The sequence below is a fragment of the Macaca fascicularis genome, chromosome 6 (genome assembly GCF_037993035.2).
Source record: "Macaca fascicularis isolate 582-1 chromosome 6, T2T-MFA8v1.1".
In the NCBI taxonomy this organism is placed as follows: Eukaryota; Metazoa; Chordata; class Mammalia; order Primates; family Cercopithecidae; genus Macaca; species Macaca fascicularis.
The window spans coordinates 136,715,772-136,738,301 of record NC_088380.1 but is presented as its reverse complement, the minus strand read 5'-3'; the positions used below and the strand labels follow the sequence as shown (position 1 = coordinate 136,738,301).

The window sequence follows — 22,530 nt, the reverse complement described above, 5'->3', positions numbered from 1 at the left end:
GTAAAGAAATTGCTCGGCCGGGAGCGGTGGCTCAAGCCTGTAATCCCAGCATTTTGGGAGGCCGAGACAGGCGGATCATGAGGTCAGGAGATCGAGACCATCCTGGCTAACACGGTGAAACCCTGTCTCTACTAAAAAACACGAAAAACTACCCGAGCGAGGTGGTGGGCGCCTGTAGGCCCAGCTACTCGGGAGGCTGAGGCAGGAGAATGGCGTGAACCCGGGAGGCGGAGCTTGCAGTGAGCTGAGATCCAGCCACTGCACTCCAGCCTGGGTGACAGAGCGAAACTCTGTCTCAAAAAAAAAAAAAAAAAAAAGAAAAGAAATTGCTCAGTTAATCACCTATGAAGGCTAGGTTTTCCAGGATAATAATACAAACAGCATACCATAATCCCTTGTTAACTTTTCAAGCCTGCTCAGCAAGCATATTTTGGTGAGTATGAACAGAAACGTATCAAGTATGAGTAAAAGGAAACAACAAAACCTTGTCGGCATTTTTGAAAAAGAATACTGCTATACCTGTGTTTTATTTTAAATAAACAGGTTCTGTCATATTTTATCTTCTTGCCAGCAAATGAAGGACATTATTTCATAAAGCTTCTAAAATGTACATGAATATTTAATTAAATCATATTTCCTTGAGAAAATAAAGTTCATTCGCATTTATAGCAGACAGTTGTGAGGAGCTCATAATTGTCATAAGACCAGGGTAGCCAGTACCGGTTGCTTGTGGAACAAAACTCCTCAATTTTTAAAACTTTTTTTAAAAAATAAACATACAATCATAGGTGTTCATTTACTTTAAAAATTCTAAAGATGAAGAAAATTATTGTCTATATATTTAAGTCCTTGTATAAATTACAAAACTCAAGTTTATGTTACAGAGTCCCTTCCCCATAGGAAGCATAAAGCACTTTTGTGGTACCTTTCACCAGTAAATATTTGTATCACATTGAGTTTGAGAAACCAAATAAAAGTCGATATTGCATCTTTAAGCCCAAAGAGAACATTCTTCTAAGCTGTCTCTTGTGATGAATGAGTTTCAAAAGTCATTTTGATTGCCATGATTTAACTCAATCTCAAATAAAGATATATAAAAGTAATAACACATATTGACTTCAGTAGAAATCTGAAACATCAGTGAACTGCAGACTCTTCTTGCTTGAGGTCAAAAAACACCCTTAGGAAGACAACCAAGAGTAGTTTAAGACCAGGACAACAAAATAAAATTATTACAATAATAATAATAAAAATAACAATAAAATAAAAATAACAACAACCAACAATGAGGTAAACTCCCCTTTAAAAAGGCAAAATGTGTTGCCTGGACTGTCAGGAGAGAGTTCGATTGTACCTGACACCCAAATGTTTTTCTAGCCAGAGTTCAGCCAGTTGCATGGTTGAGGCAAAAGTACTTGCCTTGGATCCTAAGCACATCTTATACTGCTTAGGGTCCAAGTTAGGATCACAATGAACTGGATGGAAAATATGCACCACTCCTACTTCTTGACTTCTAAAGGGCCTTAAGCCAGATAGAATGACTTTATTGTAGAGATCTACATCTTCTAGTCCCCAGCCTTGTATTGAGGTATCAAATCCACCTGCACCTAGAAGATCACTTTTGTAAATACAGGTGATTCCATATCCATAGTCTCTCCAAAATCCAGTCTTTTTTGAGAATACATAGTAATCATCAGTGGGAGGATTTCCCCCATTTGTTACCTTTGGGTCATACTGGCTAAATATGATGGGATAGTACACCTGTTGTCCCTGAATTGTATTGTCTCTACATCGTTGGAGAAAGTCTCCTCTGAAGATCAAGTCAACATCACAAAATAGCAGCAAAGTGTCATTGTCAAACTGGGCAGAAGCCATTTCAAGACCAAGACCTCTGGAAAACTCTCCCTTCATTGGGATCAGGGTCATTTCTGCTTTGGGGTATTTGTTCTGGTATCCTTTTATCAGCTCAATATGCTTGCTGGAATCTTGGCCAGAATCCCTACTGAAAAGGATAATGACCAACTTTACATTCTGCTTTGGGATAAGACACATGTTTTCAAAGTTCTCCATGAATCTCAAGAAAATGTCATATCTTCCGATGAGAGGAACGAGAATGTGTATTTTCTTTTCATTGTGCCCTCCCATTTCTTTGGCACCTTGAAAAGAGGATAATATCTTTAAAGAATTAGATATAAAGGAGAATGATTGAGTTTCACTGTTAATACTCTCCACAAGACTGTTGACATCTAGCTCTTCGGTTTCTCTGAAGAAAGGCTTGCTGAACAACTGCTGAAGATAGGCATGACGTCTCACTGGCACAGTCAGTTTCCTTCCCTTGTGTCTTTTGTATAAAAGGAGCAAATCCAAAATGTACTCCACCCCGTGCATGGGGTTAACTCTACGGTAGCCATACTGAATTTCCTTGAAGTCAATGAGCCGTCCTCTGCTCTTGGCATTCTCGTTGATCATCTCCATTACCTGTAGGACAGTGTCATCCAGTGCTGTTCTTAAAATGCTACTGAGGCTCTGTCGAGGGGGCTGGTTCTCAGCTGCTGAGTATAGGAGCTTCCCTGTCAGGAACTCCCATTCTATCACTTCATTTCTCTCCCGAGGCTGGAAGTGGTTGAAAGAAGGTATCACTCCCAGCTGCTGGTCCTCTTTGCTCACTTCTGTGTTACTGAGCTTGCTCATCAGGGCACTCTCCCTGTGGAGCTGGATGGTGCGGTAGCGAAGTTCAGAAATTTTGCGGCTGAGCATGTAATTATGCAGCCTGTATTGGTATGCAGGTCTTTTGTTGGGGTGAAGTGTTATAGCTGCATGGATTTTGCTATTGTGAAGGTCTTGGATGTAACCCTTCCGATTGTGTTCATAATTTTCATGGAACAGTTGTTGCATCTGAAAAGTAAAATTAAAAAAAATCAGGATTAATTTTAAAAGATTTATTTAAAAAGAAAACCAGCAATAAACTAAAGCATCTAAATGAAAATAGTTAATACATTTTTGGTATCGTATTTCATAACAAAAATGGTTTATAATATTTATATTTTAAAAAATTAAAATAGTTTTATTATTTGTAATTGGTAGATGAAATTCCATGTACTTATCATGTACCACATGTTTTGAAGTGCGTGTATATATATATACACACACACACACTTCCCACTATATATATACGTGTATATATATGTATATATATAGTGGGATGAGTAAATCTAGCTAATTGATGTATTCATTACCTCACGTAGTTATTATTGTGGTGAGAACATTTATCATCTATTTTTTCCAGCATTTTAAAGTATACAATATATTGTTATTAACTATAGTGATCATGTTATTCAAGAGATCACTTGAATTTATTCCTCCTATCTAACTGAAATGTGGTATCATTTGTCAAAAATCTCCCCAACCCCTCTCTCCAGCTGACTCAGCCCCTGGTAACCAACATTCCACTCTCTAGTCCTATGAAATCAACTTTTTATTTCTATATACGAGTGAGAGCATAAATGTCAGGTTCATAGGCTCAAATATTGCAAATGAACCTCTAGCTATACATAAAACAAGAATTGACTATGTCCATAACCCCATAACAGATCATGGAGAAGCAGAGAGTCAGAATGGACACAGCATGAGTCTTCCAAAATAAGGAATTCACCCTAAGGAGGAAAACCAGTGACCTGTTGTTTGGAATGACAGTAAGAGGTTATTTGCCAGGGGAGTCTTAAATTTCATTTAGCATCCTGATATACTATTTTTACAGAGTAAGTTCTTGGTAAGATAAGGTGAAACAGAAACTATACTGATCTACACTCCTGATGTAAAGTATCATATCCAAAATAGACATGCTTGACACCCTTATGAAACAAAAAGGCTTTCTGCTAGTCTAGAACAAATTCACTAGTTCAGGCAGAAACAAAAATGAAAAAAAAAATGTAGTTATGAGGACAAAGTTCAAACCACCAGCTGATTCTTCCTTTTCTGCTAGTCAATTAAGATACCTCCATTATACCCACTCAAGATAAGTGATTATGAAGAAGAAAAAGAAGAAAAAAGATGGGATGAGGAGAAAAAGGTGAAAAGGAAGAAAAAAGGCCAGCAGCATCATGAGATGTCTGCAAATATACTGATGAATAAGAAGAAAGAAATACTGCAAACTTAAGAATACTCATCAGAAGCAGGTACAAATTGTACACAAATTTAAAAAACAAAACCGCCTCTTCAAAAAAATAACTCAATTAATAGACAAATAAGCTTAAAAAAGATAAAAACTAAACTGGCAGAGCTAAAGAAAAAAGGGAGAAAAAAATAAAATCATTGATAGACATATTGCAAGAAGCATAAAAAGAGATTTGTGAAAAACGTAGGAAGAAGAGACTTGAAAAAATTTAGCAAAGTAATAGAAATATAAAATAGAGCTTACAGTTTGGAGAAAGGGTGGTCTTTTAAGTAATTAGTGCCAGATCAGTTGGATATTCATATAAGGGAAAAAAGTAAAAACTGATCTCCTACATCCTACAATGGATGACCTGTCGATGTAAATATAAAGGTTTATTTTAGAAAAAGGCTTTAAAAAGTTTCTAAAACTTACATGAAAATATCTGCATGACTTTAGGGTAGGTGAAGATTTTGTAAATAGGGCATAAGGCACTAACCATTAAAACAGACTAATACCTTGCATTATGTTAAAATTAAGAACTTTGTTCTTTAAAAACACCATTAGGAAAATTAAAAAGGGCAATTACAGAGCTGGAGAAAAAAATTTCAATAGATTTTATGAAAAAGAACCAGTTCCCAGAATAAATAATAAACTTGTACAAATAAGGAAAAAAGGAAGGACAAATCTAACAGAAAAATGGGAAAGAAAACTTGAAAGAGTACTTCACAAAAGAGTATGTAAATACTCAACAGAGATATAAAAACATTCTCTACTTTATTCATCATCAAGGTAAAGCAACTTAAAATGACAATGCGATAACATGATGGATCCACAAAAAAATGGCTAAAGCTAAACAGAAAGATAATACCATGCATTGTCAAGGCACTGGAAGGTTTGGAACTCTCTTACACTGCTAGTGAGAATGTAACTTGGTTCTATCACTGAGAAAACGCGTATCAACTAAAATGAACATACATATTCCCTATGACTCAGTAGTTCTCTCTTAGATATATGCCCAATAGAAATACATATATAAATACATACATACACCTACATATATATAGAAGAATTTTTATAGCTGCATTATTCATACTCCAAAACTGAAAATAACCTAAATTTACATCAAGAACAGAATAAATGTAGTATATTCATGTAATGAAAAACAATACGTCAATTAAATACTTGAAATACTACTCACAACATGGATGAATCTCACAAACAAATGAAAGAAGCCATATAACAAAATAATACACTTTGTATGATTCCATTTATGTGAAATTCAGAAACAGGTAAGCTAACCTATACGGTTTGCTGTTGGAATAATGATCAAGAATCAAGAGGTTTTGTAGTTCTCCTTGAAGAGGTCCTTCACATCCCTTGTAAGTTGGATACCTCGGTATTTTATTCTCTGTGAAGCAATTGTAAATGGGAGTTTACTCATTATTTCGCTCTCTGTTTGTCTGTTATTGGTGTATAAGAAAGCTTGTGATTGTTGCACATTGATTTTGTATGCTGAGACTTTGCTGAAGTTGCTTATCAGGTTAAGGAGATTTTGGGTTAAGAGAATGGGGTTTTCTAAATATACAATCATGTCATCTGCAAATGGGTTTTCTAAATATACAATCATGTCATCTGCAAACAGGGACAATTTCACTTCCTCTTTTCCAATTGAATACCCTTTATTTCTTTCTCCTGCCTGATTGCCGTGGCCAGGACTTCCAACATTATGTTGAATTGGAGGGGTGAGAGAGGGAATCCCTGTCTTGGGCCAGTTTTCAAAGGGAATGTTTCCTGGTTTTGCCCATTAAGTATGATATTGGCTGTGAAGCACTTCACGTCTAAAACACCAAAAGAAATGGCAACGAAAGCCAAAATTGACATATGGAATTTAATTAAACTAAAGAGCTTCTGCACAGTAAGAGAAACTACCATCATAGTGAACAGGCAACCTACAGAACAGGAGAAAAATTTTGCAATCTACTCATCTGACAAAGGGCTAATATCCAGAATCTACAAAGAACTCAAAACAAATTTACAAGAAATAAAAAAACATCAAAAAGTGGGTGAAGAATATGAACAGACACTTCTCAAAAGAAGACACTTATGCAGCCAACAGACACATGAAAAAATGCTCATCGTCACTGACCATCAGAGAAATGCAAATCAAAACCACAATGAGATACCATCTCACGCCAGTTAGAATGGTGAAAATTAAAAAGTCAGGAAGCAACAGGTGCTGGAGAGGATGTGGAGACATAAGAACACTTTTACACTGTTGGTGGGACTGTAAACTAGTTCAACCATTGTGGAAGACAGTGTGGCAATTCCTCAAGGATCTAGAACTACAAATACCATTTGACCCAGTCATCCCATTACTGGGTATATACCCAAAGGATTATAAATCGTGCTGCTATAAAGACACATGCACACGTACGTTTATTGTGGTACTATTCACAATAGCAAAGACTTGGAACCAACCCAAATGTCCATCAATGATAGACTGGATAAAGAAAACATCACACATATACACCATGGAATACTATGCAGCCATAAAAAAGGGTGAGTTCATGTCCTTTGTAGGGACATGGATGAAGCTGGAAACCACCATCCTCAGCAAACTATCTCAAGGACAAAAAACGAAGTACCACATGTTCTCACTCATAGGTGGGAATTGAACAATGAGAACACTTGGACACAGGAAGGGGAACATCACACACTGAGGCCTGTCATGGGGTAGGGGTGGGGGGAGGGATAGCATTAGGAGATATACCTAATGTAAATGATGAGTTAATGGGTACAGCACACCAACATGGCACATGTATACATATGTAACAAACCTGCACATTGTGCACATATACCCTAGCACTTAAAAGTATAATGAAAAAAAAAAAAAAGAAATGTCAGAACTATATACATAAAAATAAATCCACAGCAGTCCGGGAAATCTAAAAAAAAAAAAAAAAAAAAAAGAGAAGCTTCTGGAGTAGTGCTGGTAATGTTCTTTTATTTATCCAGGTAGTGGTCATATGTGTACATTTAAGGTGTGAACACTCACTGAACTGCTGCTTAAGATACACTTATCTGCTATACTCCAATTAATGAAGGATTTATTTTGAAAGTATGCATATATATGTATGTTCATAAATGTGTGTGGATATGTGGGCTTGGAGAGAGAGACAGAGACAGACAGAGAGATAGAGAGACAGAAAAAGAGAGAAAGAGAGACACACACACACACACACACACACACACACACACACACAGAGAGAGAGAGAGAGAGAGAGAGAGAGAGAGAGAGAAGATACCAGAGAGATTTTCCCAGAGAAGGTGACTTAAAAGGGAGATGACTAATACCATGGCAGATTCTTTACCCACGGTATTTCACCTGATTCATTTTCTAAACTTGGAAAAATTTTTACTAACAGATAAACAAACATCATTTGCCTTTGAAGAATATAACAGTAGATACTTTGAGAAAGATTTTGGACTTGATTTAAGATGCAGTAGCTTGGTTGCATACAATTTTTTTTTATTTTCTGAAAACACATGACAACTTTAATATGAAACTTTTGATCAATGTTAAATCAAATTATACCCATAATTTGCAGTGGGCTATATATCTCAATTTGTGTAGTATTAATATGTTTTACCTAAAATTGCTTCAATATTTTACACTATGTAACATCCCAAGGATTTTTTTCTTTCTATGTAGGAAGGTAAAACAAATTCTGATCATGTATAAATGACTAATTATACCATCTCTAAAGAATATTGGCTCTCTGAAACTATTCTTTCTTAGGGCATGCTTTACATTACTAAGAAAAGGATAAATGCTAAAATAAATTTTAAAAATTGCTCAGGAGTGAGCTGTTAAATTGCAGGCTTGTCCAGCTCCTTTAGTGATATTGAAGTGATTAATCGCACACAATTTGATAAAAATGACATTATGTTATAAAATAAATAATATTTTAGTATTGAAATGTCTAAGTAACTTACATCATCATTTCTGCTGTCTATATGGTGCTTATGTTGCCAACATATCCCTTTGCATAAATATCATAAATGAGGAAAGACAGTGGTAGGGATGATTTTTTTTTGTTTGAGATGGAGTCTCGCTCTGTCGCCCAACCTGGAGTACAGTGGTGCCATCTCGGCTCACTGCAAGCTCCACCTCCCGGGTTCATGCCATTCTCCTGCCTCAGCCTCCCTAGTAGCTGGGACTACAGGCGCCCGCCACCATGCCTGGCTAATTTTTTGTATTTTTAGTAGAGACGGGGTTTCACCGTGTTAGCCAGGATGGTCTCGATCTGCTGACCTCGTGATCCGCCCGCCTTGGCCTCCCAAAGTGCTGGGATTACAGGTGTGAGCCACCGCGTCCGGCCGGGACAATCTTTAAAAGCAGTGCATTCATACATACTCTAGGTAGAAATGATGAGTGCATCCCAAATTTATGTTATTTGCCATTAAGAATCATAGAGCATATCCTAATTTGCTATAGAGGGATGTCCAATTTATGCAAGATAAAAGGGAGAATGTTTAAAAGCTTGGCTATGGAATCAGGATATGGATTTGAATACTTGCCTCACCATTTCTAAGCCTCCAGTCTAAATCTCAGTCTCCTTCTCTATAAAATGGGAAAATGTCAAATATCTCAAAGGAGATTGAAGCATTATTAAATTTAAAAAACTATATAAAGTGCTTAGTGTTGTGTCTGGCGAATAGAATGCACTCAATAAATGACAGCTGTGTGTAAATAGCACTTTAACAAACCTCCTTCTGAGATTGTGCTTTTTAGCTAGGAGTCTTCAGAGAATGAGATTCATACCCTTTAGTTCACTTAATTCATCTTTGTTCATTTATGGAAATGCATGGGAATAATTATAAATTTGGCCACATACTCAGTATTTCAATGCATCTAGCATGCCATTTAGGTGCCTTACTATGAGAAACACAAATTATTGTGGGGATTTCAGAAAACTACAATTCATGGAAACAGAATTATTCAACCAAGTGTCTACTGAGAGTGATGAGAATAAAATTAAAACTAGAATTCTCATGATTTTCAGTTTTGCTATAGATCGTGATACATTTTGAATGTAGTAACATTGTTCTAAGAAAAAAGCGTGTAAAATTTATTTTAAAAATTATATTAATTTGCTTGAAATAATTAAGAACCTCTAGTTTACGCTGGCTTCATTTCCTTTAAAGAATTATCAGTTGATTTCATGGAACCTCCAGAACATTACACTGCAAAGAAAAATCATTTCACAACAACAAAATCACAGCAGCAATGAACACCAGTGTGTCCCAACTGACGCCAGTGCTTTAAGTGTATCACACATGATCTCACCCTCTGAGAAAGATTATCTGAGAGGCTCTAGGAAAATCTTCTATAAAAAACCTAACAGAAGAAGAATAAATGCCAAGAGGCAGTTGTATGTTGAATTATTTAGTCTTCTACCGTATTAAACTTTCATTACCCTTCTTAGAATTATTAATAATGAAAACATAGCATAGGTCATTTCTGAAATGATCATAGCTATATAAATGAGAAACTTTTTTTTTTGGTTTTCTTGAGATGGGCTCTCACTCTGTCGCCCAGGCTGGAATGCAGTGGCCTGATCTCTGCTCATTGCAGTGCTCCTGGGCTCAAGCAATCCTCCCACCTCAGCCTCCTGAGTAGCATGCCACTGCACCTGGCTAATTTTTCAATTTTTTTTTTTTTTTTGTAGAGTTGGGTCTCACTATGTTGCCTAGGCTGGTCTTGGACTTCTTGGCTCAAATCATCCTCCCACCTCAGCCTCCCAAGGTCTGGGATTACAGGCATGAGGCACCATGCCCAGTCTTAAATGAGAAACTTCAAAATCTTAAAAAGAAACAAAAACAAAAACAAAACGGTTAGGAGTTGATTACTAACAGGCACAAGGTAACTTTCGGAGCAATGGAAAGTTTGTAAAACTAGATTGTGGTAATGATTGTGTAACTGTATAAACTTATCAAATATCAGTAAAATGTAGTACATATAAGGAGAAAATTTTGTGGAATGTAAATTATACATTGATGAGGCTATTTAGAAAACAATAGGGAATGCTAAAAATAAAATACCGCTAACTCTAGCTTTAAAAACAAAGAGATGGAATAATACATAGTCACCAAAATACCTTTAGTCACCAAAATATTTTTGGAATTTCCAAAAGCTTCTGAGGTTGGGCAGGATCATTTGGAAATAGGTGGAAATAAGAGGCTAAGTAGATCAATGTCAGTGCCCAAAGGGTTCAAGGATAGTAGATCTCAGAAAGTACCAAGAAAATACACTGTCTGAAAATGTAGGGCCTAAAACATACTCTACATTTACAACTCCAAGTTCAGGAACTCAGGTGAGCTGGGCAGGCAAAATAAACCCTGATGGCAACATTTGGTTTCAGAGAAGTAGAAAAGACAGAGGTACAGAAAGAATTAAACACTTAAACCCTAGCTTCATGAAGCAGGTTTAATCTGAAGCAGCAGAGAAAATCTATGTCTTTTCTTTGTGGAAATCAGCAAGCTAAGAATTATAGCAAACACTCCTACCAAAATAAATCTATGGTGAATAGCTTGTCCAGGAATAATGCAGTTTTTTTCAGAGATGAGTCATTTATCTAAAAAAGAAAAACAGTGTAACACTGACACGAAGTATCAAAAAAAATTAGATGAAAAACTACCACTGCCTTTTCCCCCCAGAAAAAAAGCCATGAAATTGAGAAAAACATTAGGCACCTGTTTTTGAAAATGTATGAAGCATCTGCCTCTATCTTCATAAACAACAAAGCAGAAATATAAGATCTCAGGGGTGTGATGCTAAGATGAAATGTCAGCTCAAAGAACAAAGAAATAAAGAAATAATTAAAAAATAAAGTCTATCACAGGCATGAAAATAAAATCAGAAAAAAACACACACTGTGGAAAGCTATTATTAAGGTATAGAAGGGCAGAAATTAGGAAAACTAAGGAAAATGAAATAGAAATAAAGAGTTAATGACAGTTGAAAGAGAAATCATACTGATAGGAGGGTAGGCTAAGAAAAGCCAAAAACATACTTAGAGTGAAAAAAAAATAAAACAGAAGACATAAAGATACAATTTAAGAAACTGTTATTAAAATAAAAGGAGTATCGTATCTACATTAAATGTACGTCTTACAGTGTGTGCCAGATAAAATCAACCCGGAATGTTCAATAAAAGAACAAAATCCTTTGGAAGGTAGATAAAAAGTTCAAGTCGACTTCTGAATAAAAGTGGTAGATTTAACAGTAATTTCCACATTTACTATTTATTGAATTCAATGAGGACAGTAATAAAGTGATTCTTTAAAGGTATACACAAAAACATAGGGAATAAAAGAAGGGGAGGACACGATAATTGTGGAAGTTGACTGCACACAGATAAGTGGTAATAGATTTAGCAAAGTGTAGAAAACTGAATTGTAGACTTGCAATGGGCAAAGCCAAGAATAAACTTGAACTGAATCTTAGAAACCCTTATTGGAACCTCCAGAAACAGGAGTAAAATTTTGTAGAGTGAAAATAATCAGTCAGATTGTGCAGCCAGACAACTGACCCTCTCTGAGCAAAAAAGTAATATTAAGCAACTTAATATTCATTTTCCATCATCTCTGAATTAAGCGATATCCTTATCACTGTTGACAAAACCAAGTCACTTTTTCAAAGTTTCTCATCAGATTTTCAACCCTTATGCTCAATCTTGAGCAGTTTATAAGGATAGAAGCCATCTCTACAGAAATTAAGAATATGGCCGGGCGCGGTGGCTCCTGCCTGTAATCCCAGCACCTTGGGAGGCCGAGACGGGCGGATCACGAGGTCAGGAGATCGAGACCATCCTGGCTAACCCGGTGAAACCCCGTCTCTACTAAAAAATACAAAAAACTAGCCGGGCGAGGTGGCAGGCGCCTGTAGTCCTAGCTATTAGGGAGGCTGAGGCGGGAGAATGGCGTGAAACCGGGAGGCGGAGCTTGCAGTGAGCTGAGATCGCACCATTCACTCCAGCCTGGATGACAGAGCAAGACTCTGTCTCAAAAAAAACCAAAAACAAAACAAACAAAAAAACAAAACAAAACAAAAGACCACAAGTAGATCCATATTTATCCATGTTTATATGTTTTATATCTATCCACACATAATCACACATATCAAGTATACATGTAGAAAACCCAAAACATAAAATGCAGCAAGATTAAAATATAACAAATTTCAAAATGCAAAACAAGAGTTGGAAAATAAAGGTAATAAAATCTCCTAGAAAGTTAAGCAAAAAGACAAAAACTGAAAAATACGTGGGAAAAGTTTTAAGAATTACAGGAACAGTTCAGGAGATACAATATCCAAATAACAGTAGTTCCAGAATGAGTGAGCAGAGAAACAGAGAGGAAAAGCTATCAACATAATAATTCAAGAAAATTTCCACAAAATGCAACAGATAAAGGGCTTGAGTTTCCAAATTCAAAGGGCTTATTCTATAAAAGCTAAATCTGATGAAATTAGACCCATATGAAGCATACCCCTGTGAAATTTTAGAGCCTTGAGGCAGAGGATATGTTAGATGCCTCCTGGGAGGATAGTGATAAAAGGCTCAAAAAGCAGTATGTCTATAGACTTCTCAATGAAAACTGGAAGTACAAAAAGTAATGAAATAGTCATTTCAAAATATAGATGAAAATGGCTTCAAACCAGAATTCTATAGCTAAACAAGACATCAATGAAGTGTTAGGAGAAAATAAGGTCATTGCTGTACCTCAAAGAACTATCTTTCGAGCTCATTTCTCAGAGAACTATTAATAGCTTTGTTATTCCCAAGCAGAGAGGAAATCAGGAAAGAGAAGACATGGTGCAAATGGGAACATAAAGGGCAACCAACGGATATTCCAGCAGGTCAGAAGGCAAAAGGAAAGGATTGTTCAGAAAATGAAATTGATAGAAAACCCAGTAAATCTGGAGAAGCAGTTAGTAAAGAATATAAAAAATGAATATATATATACACACACATATACACACTATATACATACTCATATATATGTATGAAAAATTATTATGTGCCCCTTATGAAGTATAGGGAGTCAAGGACAGGATACACATGTGTGATTGTGTAACTTAGTTAACTTAGTAAAGTTAACTAAGTCAATAGCAAATGACTAAAACTGGAAAATGAAGAAAAAACACAAGGAAGTTATTAGAGATGTCATAATCAAAATAACAAGTATTTTAATTCAATCTTTTTTTTATACTTTAAGTTCTGGGATACATGTGCAGATACATGTTACATAGGTATACAGGTGCCATGGTGGTTTGCTGCACTCATCAACCTGTCACCTACATTAGGTATTTATTGTAATGCTATCCCACCTCTAGCACCCTACTCCTCGACAGGCCTTGGTGTGTGATGTTCCCCTCCCTGTGTCCATGTGTTCTCATTGTTCAACTCCCACTATGAGTGAGAACATGCGGTGTTTGGTTTTCTGTTCCTGTGTCAGTTTGCTGAAAATGATAGATTCCAGCTTCATCCATGTCCCTGCAAAGGACATGAACTCATCCTTTTTTATGGCTGCATAGTATTCCGTGGTGTATATGTGTGACATTTTCTTTATCCAGTCTATCATTGATGGGCATTTGGGTTGGTTCCAAGTCTCTGCTACTGTGAATAGCACTGCAGTAAACATATGTGTGCATGTGTCTTTATAGTAGAATGATTTAAAATCTTTTGGGTATATACCCAGTAATGGGAATGCTGGGTCAAATGGTTCTAGAACCCTGTAGATTTGCCACACTGTCTTCCACAATGGTTGAACTAATTTACACTCCCAACAATAGTGTAAAAGCATTACTATTTCTCCACATCCTCTCCAGAATCTGTTGTTTCCTGACTTTTTATTGATCACCATTCTAACTTGCGTGAGATGATACCTCATTGTGGTTTTGATTTGCATTTTTCTAATGACCAGTGACTAGGGGCTTTTTTTCATGTTTGTTGGCTGCATAAATGTCTTCTTTTAAGAAGTGTCTGTTCATATCCTTCACCCACTTTTTGATAGGGCATTTGTTTTTTTCCTGTAAATTTGTTTAAGTTCCTTATAGATTCTGGATATTAGCCCTTTGTCAGATGGACAGATTGCAAAAATTTTCTCCCATTCTGTAGGTTGTCTGTTCACTCTGATGACAGTTTCTTTTATTGTGTGGAAACTCTTTAGTTTAATTAGATCCCATTTGTCAATTTTGGCTTTTGTTGTCATTGCTTTTGGTGTTTAATCATGAAGTCTTTTCCTATGCCTATGTCCTGAATGGTATGGCCTAGGTTTTCTTCTAGGGTTTCTATGGTTTTAGGTCTTACATTTAAATCTTTAATCCATCTTGAGTTAATTTATAAGGTGTAACGAAGGGGTCCAGTTTCAGTATTCTGCATATGGCTAGCCAGTTTTCCCAACACCATTTATTAATAGGAAATTCTTTCCCCATTGCTTGTTTTTGTCAGGTTTGTCAAAGATCAGATGGTTGTAGATGTGTGGCATTGTTTCTGAGGCCTCTATTCTGTTTCATTGGTCTACATATGTGTTTTGGTACCAGTACCATACTGTTTGGGTTACTGTAGCCTTGTAGTATAGTTTGAAGTCAGGTGGCATGATGCCTCCAGTTTTGTTCTTTTTGCTTAGAATTTTCTTGGCTATACAGGCTGTGTTTTGGTTCCATATGAAATTTAACGTAGTTTTTTCTAATTCTGTGAAGAAAGTCAATGGTAGCTTGACGTGAATAGCATTGAATCTATAAATTACTTTTGGCAGTGTGACCATTTTCACCATATTGATTCTTCCTATCCATGAGCATGGAATGTTTTTCCATTTGTTTGTGCCCTCTCTTATTTCCTTGAGCAGTGGTTTGTAGTTCTCCTTGAAGAGGTCCTTCACATCCTCTGTAAGTTTTATTCCTGGGTATTTTATTCTCTTTGTAGCATTTGTGAATGGGGGTTTACTGATGATTTGGTTCTCTATTATTGGTGTATAAAAATGCTTTTGATTTTTGCACATTGATTTTTGTATCCTGAGACTTTGCTGAAGGGCATTACATATTGGTAATGGGATCACTGAAACAAGAAGAGCTAACTACCTGAAATATATATGCACCCAATACAGGAGCACCCAGATTCATAAAGCAAGTTCTTAGAGACCTACGAAGAGACTGAGATTCCCATACAATAATAGTGGGAGACTTAACACCCCACTGTCAATATTAGACAGATCAATGAGACAGAAAATTAACAAGCGTATTCAGGACTTGAACTCAGCTCGGGACCAAGCGGACCTAATAGACATATACGGAACACTCCACCCCAGATGAACAGAATATACATTCTTCTCAGCACCACATTGCACTTATTCTAAAATTGACCACATAATTGGAAGTAAAACACTCCTCAGCCAACGCAAAAGAACGGAAATCATAACAGTCTCTCAGACTACAGTGCAATCAAATTAGAGCTCGGGGTTAAGACACTCACTCAGACTGCACAACTACACGGAAGCTGATAAGCAAAGTCATCAATTTTTTTAAAATTTTTTCTCCTAAATGACTATTGGGTAAATAGCAGAATTAAGACAGAAACAAATAAGTTCTTTGAAACCAAAGAGAACAAAGGCCCAACATACCAGAATCTCTGGGACACAGCTATAGCAGTGTTAAATGTATAGCATTCAATGCCGATAGGAGAAAGCAGGAAAGATCTAAAATCTACACCTTAATGTCACAATGAAAAGAACTAGAGAGGCAAGAACAAACAAATTCAAAAGCTAGCAGAAGACAAGAAATAATTAAGATCAGAACGGAACTGAAGGCTACAGAGGCACAAAAAGCCCTTCAGAAAATCAATGAATCCAGGAGCTGGTTTTTTGAAAAGATGAACAAAATAAGATAGACAGCTAACAAGACTAATAAAGAAGAAAAGAGAGAAGAATCAAATAGATGCAATTAAAAAATGATAAAGGGGATATCACCACTGATCCCACAGAAATACAAACTACCATCAGAGAATACTATAAACACCTCTATGCAAATAAACTGGAAACTCTAGAAGAAATGGATAAATTCCTGGACACATGCACCTTCCCAAGACTAAACCAGGAAGAAGTCGAATCCCTGAATAGACCAATAACAAGTTCTGAAATGGAGGCAGTAATTAATAGCCTACCAACCTAAAAAAGCCCAGGACCGACAGATTCACAACTGAATTCTGCCAGAGGTACAAAGAGGAGCTGGTACCATTCCTTCTGAAACAATTCCAAACACTTGAAATGGAGGGACTCCTCCCTAACTCATTTTATGAGGCCAGCATCGTCCTGATACCAAAGCCTGGCAGACACAACAAAAAAAGAAAATTTCAGGCCAATATCCCTGATGAACATTGATGTGAAAATCCTCAATAAAATACTGACAAACCAAATCCAGCAGCACATCAAAAGGCTTATCCACTATGATCAAGTCAGCTTCATCCCTGGGATGCAAGGCTGGTTCAACATATGCAAATCAATAAATGTAACCAATCACGTAAACAGAACCGATGACAAAAACCACAGGATTATCTCAACGGATGCAGAAAAGACCTCTGATAAAATTCAACCCCTCTTCATGCTAAAAACTCTCAATAAACTACGTATTGATGGAACGTATCTCAAAATAATAAGTTATTTATGACAAACTCACAGCTAATATCATACTGAATGGGCAAAAGTTGGAAGCATTCTCTTTGAAAACTGGCACAAGGATGCCCTCTCTCACCACTCCTATTCAACATAGTATTGGAAGTTATGACCAGGGCGATCGGGCAAGACAAAGAAATAAAGTGTAATCAAATAGGAAGAGAGGAAGTCAAATTGTCTGTTTGCAGATGACATGATTGTATATTTAGAAAACCCCATCCTCTCAGCCCAATATCTCCTTAAGCTGATAAGCAACCTCATCAATCTTTTTTGAAAATCAAAATTGTTTAAAAATTTTGAAAAAAGTCAAAATTTAGCATTTTGATCCAAACTCTGGATTTGCATTATAAATTCAAAGGATCACTTAAGGTTTTAACAAATATGCATGTCATGTGTCTTTGATAAAAATTAGGTTACACTAAATAATCATCTGTGTAACATACACATTTTGATAAGTATTATCCATAACCGAGAGACTTATGTTAGAAATTTTCCTGTATCTTCGGAAAGGGACCCACACTTGATAAAAAAGGAGCTGTTTCCTTTCGTTGTTCTCACTTAAAGGAGCCCAGGCACCTTTCCTTCCTAGAATCTCTTCTCCTTGTTGCCTGCCAGGCCTCTTGTTTTCTCTTTCTTCCATCCTGTCAACACACTATTAACTCTGAATTACATCACAAACGTTGCCACCTTTTTCAACTACATGTGAGAAATTCTATTCTATAAATAACTCAGAAATCCTCCAAGTGTATGTCTTAATTACCCCAATCTCCTTCTGTCTTGTACTATAGATGTTTGTCATTTCTCTCTTATAAGTCTATAAATATCCTGAAGGAAAGGAACAGGCCTTTTCCATGTATGTCTCATTGTAATTCAGGGGGGTGCATGTGCATTGCAACGAAGTGCTTAGATTCTGGAGCCAGATGCCATGGATGGAGCCAGGCTCTAAAACTTAATAAACATGTGACCTTGGACAAATCCTTTAACTTTTTGCCTCAGTTTAACTATTTGTAAAGTAAGAAATACAATAAATAGTATATACCTCATAGCGTGGCTGTTAGTGTTAAATGAGTACTTGTATTTGAAACATTTAGAAAAGAATGTGGTATATTGTAACCGTTTAGTTATTATTATTGTATATAATTAGTTATTATTATTGTAGTTGTTATCTTTGTAGTTGTTGAAATTTGTTTTTATATTATTAATGTAGGTATTGAATAAATGAGTACATGAAAATGGTCTTGATTAAATTTGCCTTAGAGAATGATTCAAATATATTTACAACAGCTATCATTTGACTTCAGATCATAATTTGAAAACTAAGAAACTAAATTATCTCTGTTGAAATGAAAGAGAAATAAGAGGCCATACTATTATGGATAAAGCTGTTTGTGAACATCTTTGGTATTCTCTATGAAGGAAAAAAGTCTCCTTAATTTACTTATGTAAAGAAGTTACTTCAATCTGAAAGCTTTTTTGTTTTCATTATGCCACTACTTTTTTTTTTTTTTTTTTTAAGAGAAGGGAACCTCTAACTTGGAAAAATCTGTTTGTATCTCTTCTTAGATATGAGATGAAGGAGGATTTGGGAGATATGAGATGAAGGAGGCATTCTTTTACTAGGAAGTGAAGACTCTGCAAATTAGAAAAATTGTGAAGGCATATAAGAAAATAAAAAATCATTTAAGTGGTGTACAATATAATGGTGAATATGTACCTACGGGTTCAGTAATTTGCTTTGCAAATATTTAAACCCATTTTATTTTCAATGATTTAGTTACATAACTAAATGGAGAGTTGTATTGTCCTTAATGAAAATGACAGTAATCTTTCTTTTATAAGACTAGTGAATATAAAAATTCTAAGTAAAATAGTGAATTTTCAAATTAACACAATTGTTTGTCCTCAATTATTGTCTGCAGATATTAACAGTAAGATTCCTAAAATTTGCCCTACTTCTCTGGTAATAATGGTAAAATTAAAAAAAAAAATCCTGATTCTCAATATTAAAGAAAAGAAATAATTTGAGGGAAAATAAATATACATATTTCATTCTATAATTATGGAAAGAATGAAAACATGTTAAAAGGTGTATATAGCTTGAATGAATTGTTTAAAGCAATGATCTGGTATAAGAATAATAGGGTATGCTCTTCTTCATATCATGTATGCATATTTTTCATATAAAATAAGAACATTTTGCTACTAAGATTTATAAAAATAATAGCACCTTGATAATAGATGCATCTGATCTATAAACTCTACTTTTGAATTCACTATACGATGTGTGATAAAATTGCATGAAACTAAGTCCATGTGTGTATACATGCACACAAACGCCCATATACAGAGTACTTGCAAAACTAAGAAAATCTGAATAAGATCAGTGGATTATATCCATGTCCTGGTTGTGATACTTGAGTATAGTTTTGCGAGATGTTATCAGTGAGAGAAACTGGATAAAGGACACATGGAATCTCTTGGTATTATTTTTTACAACTGTATGTGAATTGATAATTATTTCAAAACAAAAGGTTAAATTAAAAAAATAATGATGCAAAACAAAAATTTGTCTCTTGCCTCTCTCTCTTTTTAAAGGAAATCCCTCCCCAAATATATTAGTAGCAGTATTGAAAACATGTAGTACAAAGGCTATAGATGTGATTTTTGTTGCTGCCTTTTTTCTTGGTGAGTCCACTATTTTGAATAAATTTGAATTTGAAAGATAATAAGAGAGCAGTGCATTTTCAAGTTATTTTCAGTCCCATCAGCTTTCTCCATGTTTGTTATAAATTTAAGTTGTCATAAACTTGTTTCCTGAAAGCATTTTATATTTGTGAATATCCTTTTAAAGTAACTTTTAAAAAATCTTAAAATTTCCTTTCCTTTTGAAATCTTATTGCTTGCTACAATATGGATGAAACGTGAGGACATTATACTAAGTGAAATAAGCCAGTCACAAAAAGACAAATACTCTATGATTCCACTTATAAGAAATATCTAAAGTAGTCAGAATTATAGAAATAGAAAATAGAATGGCAGTTTCCAGGAGCTGGAGTGAGAAGAAAATGGGGAGTTGCTGTTCCGGCACGGAGTTTCAGTTTTGCAAGATAAAAAAGTTCTACAGATGTGTTGCACAACACATGAATATAGTTGACACTACTGAACTGTACACTTCAAAAGAGTTCAATGTGGCCAGGCACGGTGGCTCACGCCTGTAATCCCAGCACTTTGGGAGGCTAAGACAAGCAGATCGCCTGAGTCCAGAATATTGAGACCAGCCTGGGCAACATGGCGAAACCCCATCTCTAAAAAAATAGAAAAATTAGCTGGGCGTGGTATCACACACCTGTAGTCCCAGCTACTTGGGAGACTGAAGTGGGAGGATGGTTTGAGCCTGGGAGGTCGAGGCTGCAGTGAGTTAAGATGGTGCCACTGCACTCCAGCCTGGGTGGCAAAGTGAGCCCCTGTCTCAACTATCTCAAAAAAAAAAAAAAAAAAAAAAGAAAAAAAAAAAAGGAGTTAAACAAAAAACAATTCTTTTTCTTCACTTTTTATTTTACACAACTTTCATCTTTTTCTAAAAGTGAATGCATATCACACTCTGGCCAATTAACATATTTTGTTATAAATGTTTCCTTCTGGATTAGCTTTATTCATGGGCAAGATCTCTCTTGTAACAGGAAAAAAAAATGGTTTCCTTTGACCATAGGCTCATATTTTGCACACTAGAATCCTAGAGAAAGAAAAGCAGACCTCACCACCCAGACAGGGCAGAAAAGTGACACAAGAAAAACCGAGTGCTATTGAGAGCACTGAACACAGCACTGAGCTATGCCTAAGGCCAGAGCACACTCAGACTTTCCGGCTTCCTAGGACTATAGTTTCTTCTTTATTCCAGTTAGTTCAGCTGTGGTTCTGTCACTTGTACCACAAAGCATCCTGTCAAAAACAACCTGATAAGGGAAGTTGCAATTTCAGCTTGGTACTAGTGCTCTGTATGGTTTTGAAGAAAGTTTGCCTTCTGTTTAATTAGTTAGTTCAGTCTTGGTTGAAATCCAAGTAACAATCTGATATGGGTAATCTACACCATTAAAACGGACACATTTTTCCTGTTTCTTTTTTTCTTTTTTTTATAGCTATTTTAGTTTTTTAAAAACCTGTCAGACAACACAGAAAATAGCTTGCAGATAACAACTCTTATATGTGATGAAGATTTCTCAGAAAGATATATTCTATACAATTTAAAAACACTTTCAGACAACATGGAAAATAGCTCATAGATATTAACTCTCAATCTCTGACATAGATTTCTCAGCAGAGTATATTCTGGATACCTGATGTCTTAGACAAATACCAAAGAGATTAAAAATCTTAAAGAAATCACTAAGATCATCAGATTTGTTTATAATGGTATAATGACACATAATCATTTGTTAGTTTAAATAAACCCATATGCCTTAATTAAAACTATCCTTTTAGAATTAAAATATTACTCTAATAAGAAAAAAAATCTAATGATAACTGAACTTAACTGCTCATCTATCTGCCTGATTTAGCCTGACATACACATATTCAGAGAGTGACTATATAGATACTTCCTGAGATACAATTAAGATAACACTAGATGATTCTTTAAATCTACACATTTCTCTTCCTCCAAGGCCTTTGAAAAAATTTGGTAAACTTTCAAGTACAATTTTACATTTATTTTTTCCCTAAACATTTTAAGTACTCACTATTTATTATAAGGAAGAGGTAAAGAAGAATATTAGGTTTGCAAGTTGCCATTTTGCAAACATGCACACACCCTTTATTCATGTAATACCAATATAACGACCTCCTTCACTAGTGATTTCATTTTCTTCTAAATGATTGGTTCACAGCATAACTAACAATAGACAAAGAGAAGTTATCATTTCCAAACTAGGCTTTCAAGACCTTTGAAAAACAAAATGTAAAGTAATAGTTACTCAAACAACTCAACAAGAAAAAAAAACCACTTCATTAAAACTGGGCAAAGGATATGAACAAACATTTCTCAAAAGAAGAAATACAAACAGCCAACAAACACATGAAACAATGCTCAACATCACTAATCATCAGAGAAATGCAAATTAAAACTACAATGAGATATCATCTTACACCAGTCAGGATGGTTATTATTAAAAAGTCAAAAAACAACATGTTGGCATGAATGCAGAGAAAACGGAATGCTCATACACTGTTTGTGGGAATGTAAATTAGCTCAACCTCCATGGCAAACAGTATGGAACTAAAACAGTAAACAACTAAAAACAGAATTACCATTATACCCAGCAATCATACTACTGGGTGTCTATCCAAAGGAAAAGAAATAATTATATACAAAGATACCTGTACCTGTATGTTAATGACAGCATTGTTAACAATAGCAAAGTCATGGAATCAACCTAAGTGTCCATCAACAGTTGACTGGATAAAGAAAATGTGGCATATACAAACCATGGAATACTATGCAATTATAAAAAAGAATGAAATAATGTCCTTTGCAGCAACACGGGGTGCAGCTGGAGGCCATTATCCTAAGTGAACTAACTCAGAAACAAGAAACCAAATAACACATGTTTTTTCTTATAAGTGGGAACTAAACAATGAGTACACATGGA

The 22,530-nt window shown here is 35.5% G+C and overlaps 1 protein-coding gene across 2 annotated transcripts in view; it reads right to left on the bottom strand.

The window, feature by feature from the left end:
* Positions 1 to 494: 494 nt before the first annotated feature.
* The window catches only part of CHSY3 (chondroitin sulfate synthase 3), a 286,394-nt gene continuing 264,358 nt past the window's right edge, over positions 495 to 22,530 (bottom strand). For both annotated transcript variants that reach the window (XM_045394201.3, XM_005557683.5), the window contains one exon: positions 495 to 2,895. In XM_045394201.3, the coding sequence (XP_045250136.1) occupies positions 2,876 to 2,895 (20 nt within the window). In that variant the 3' untranslated portion in view covers positions 495 to 2,875. The remainder of the gene's footprint in view (positions 2,896 to 22,530) is intronic.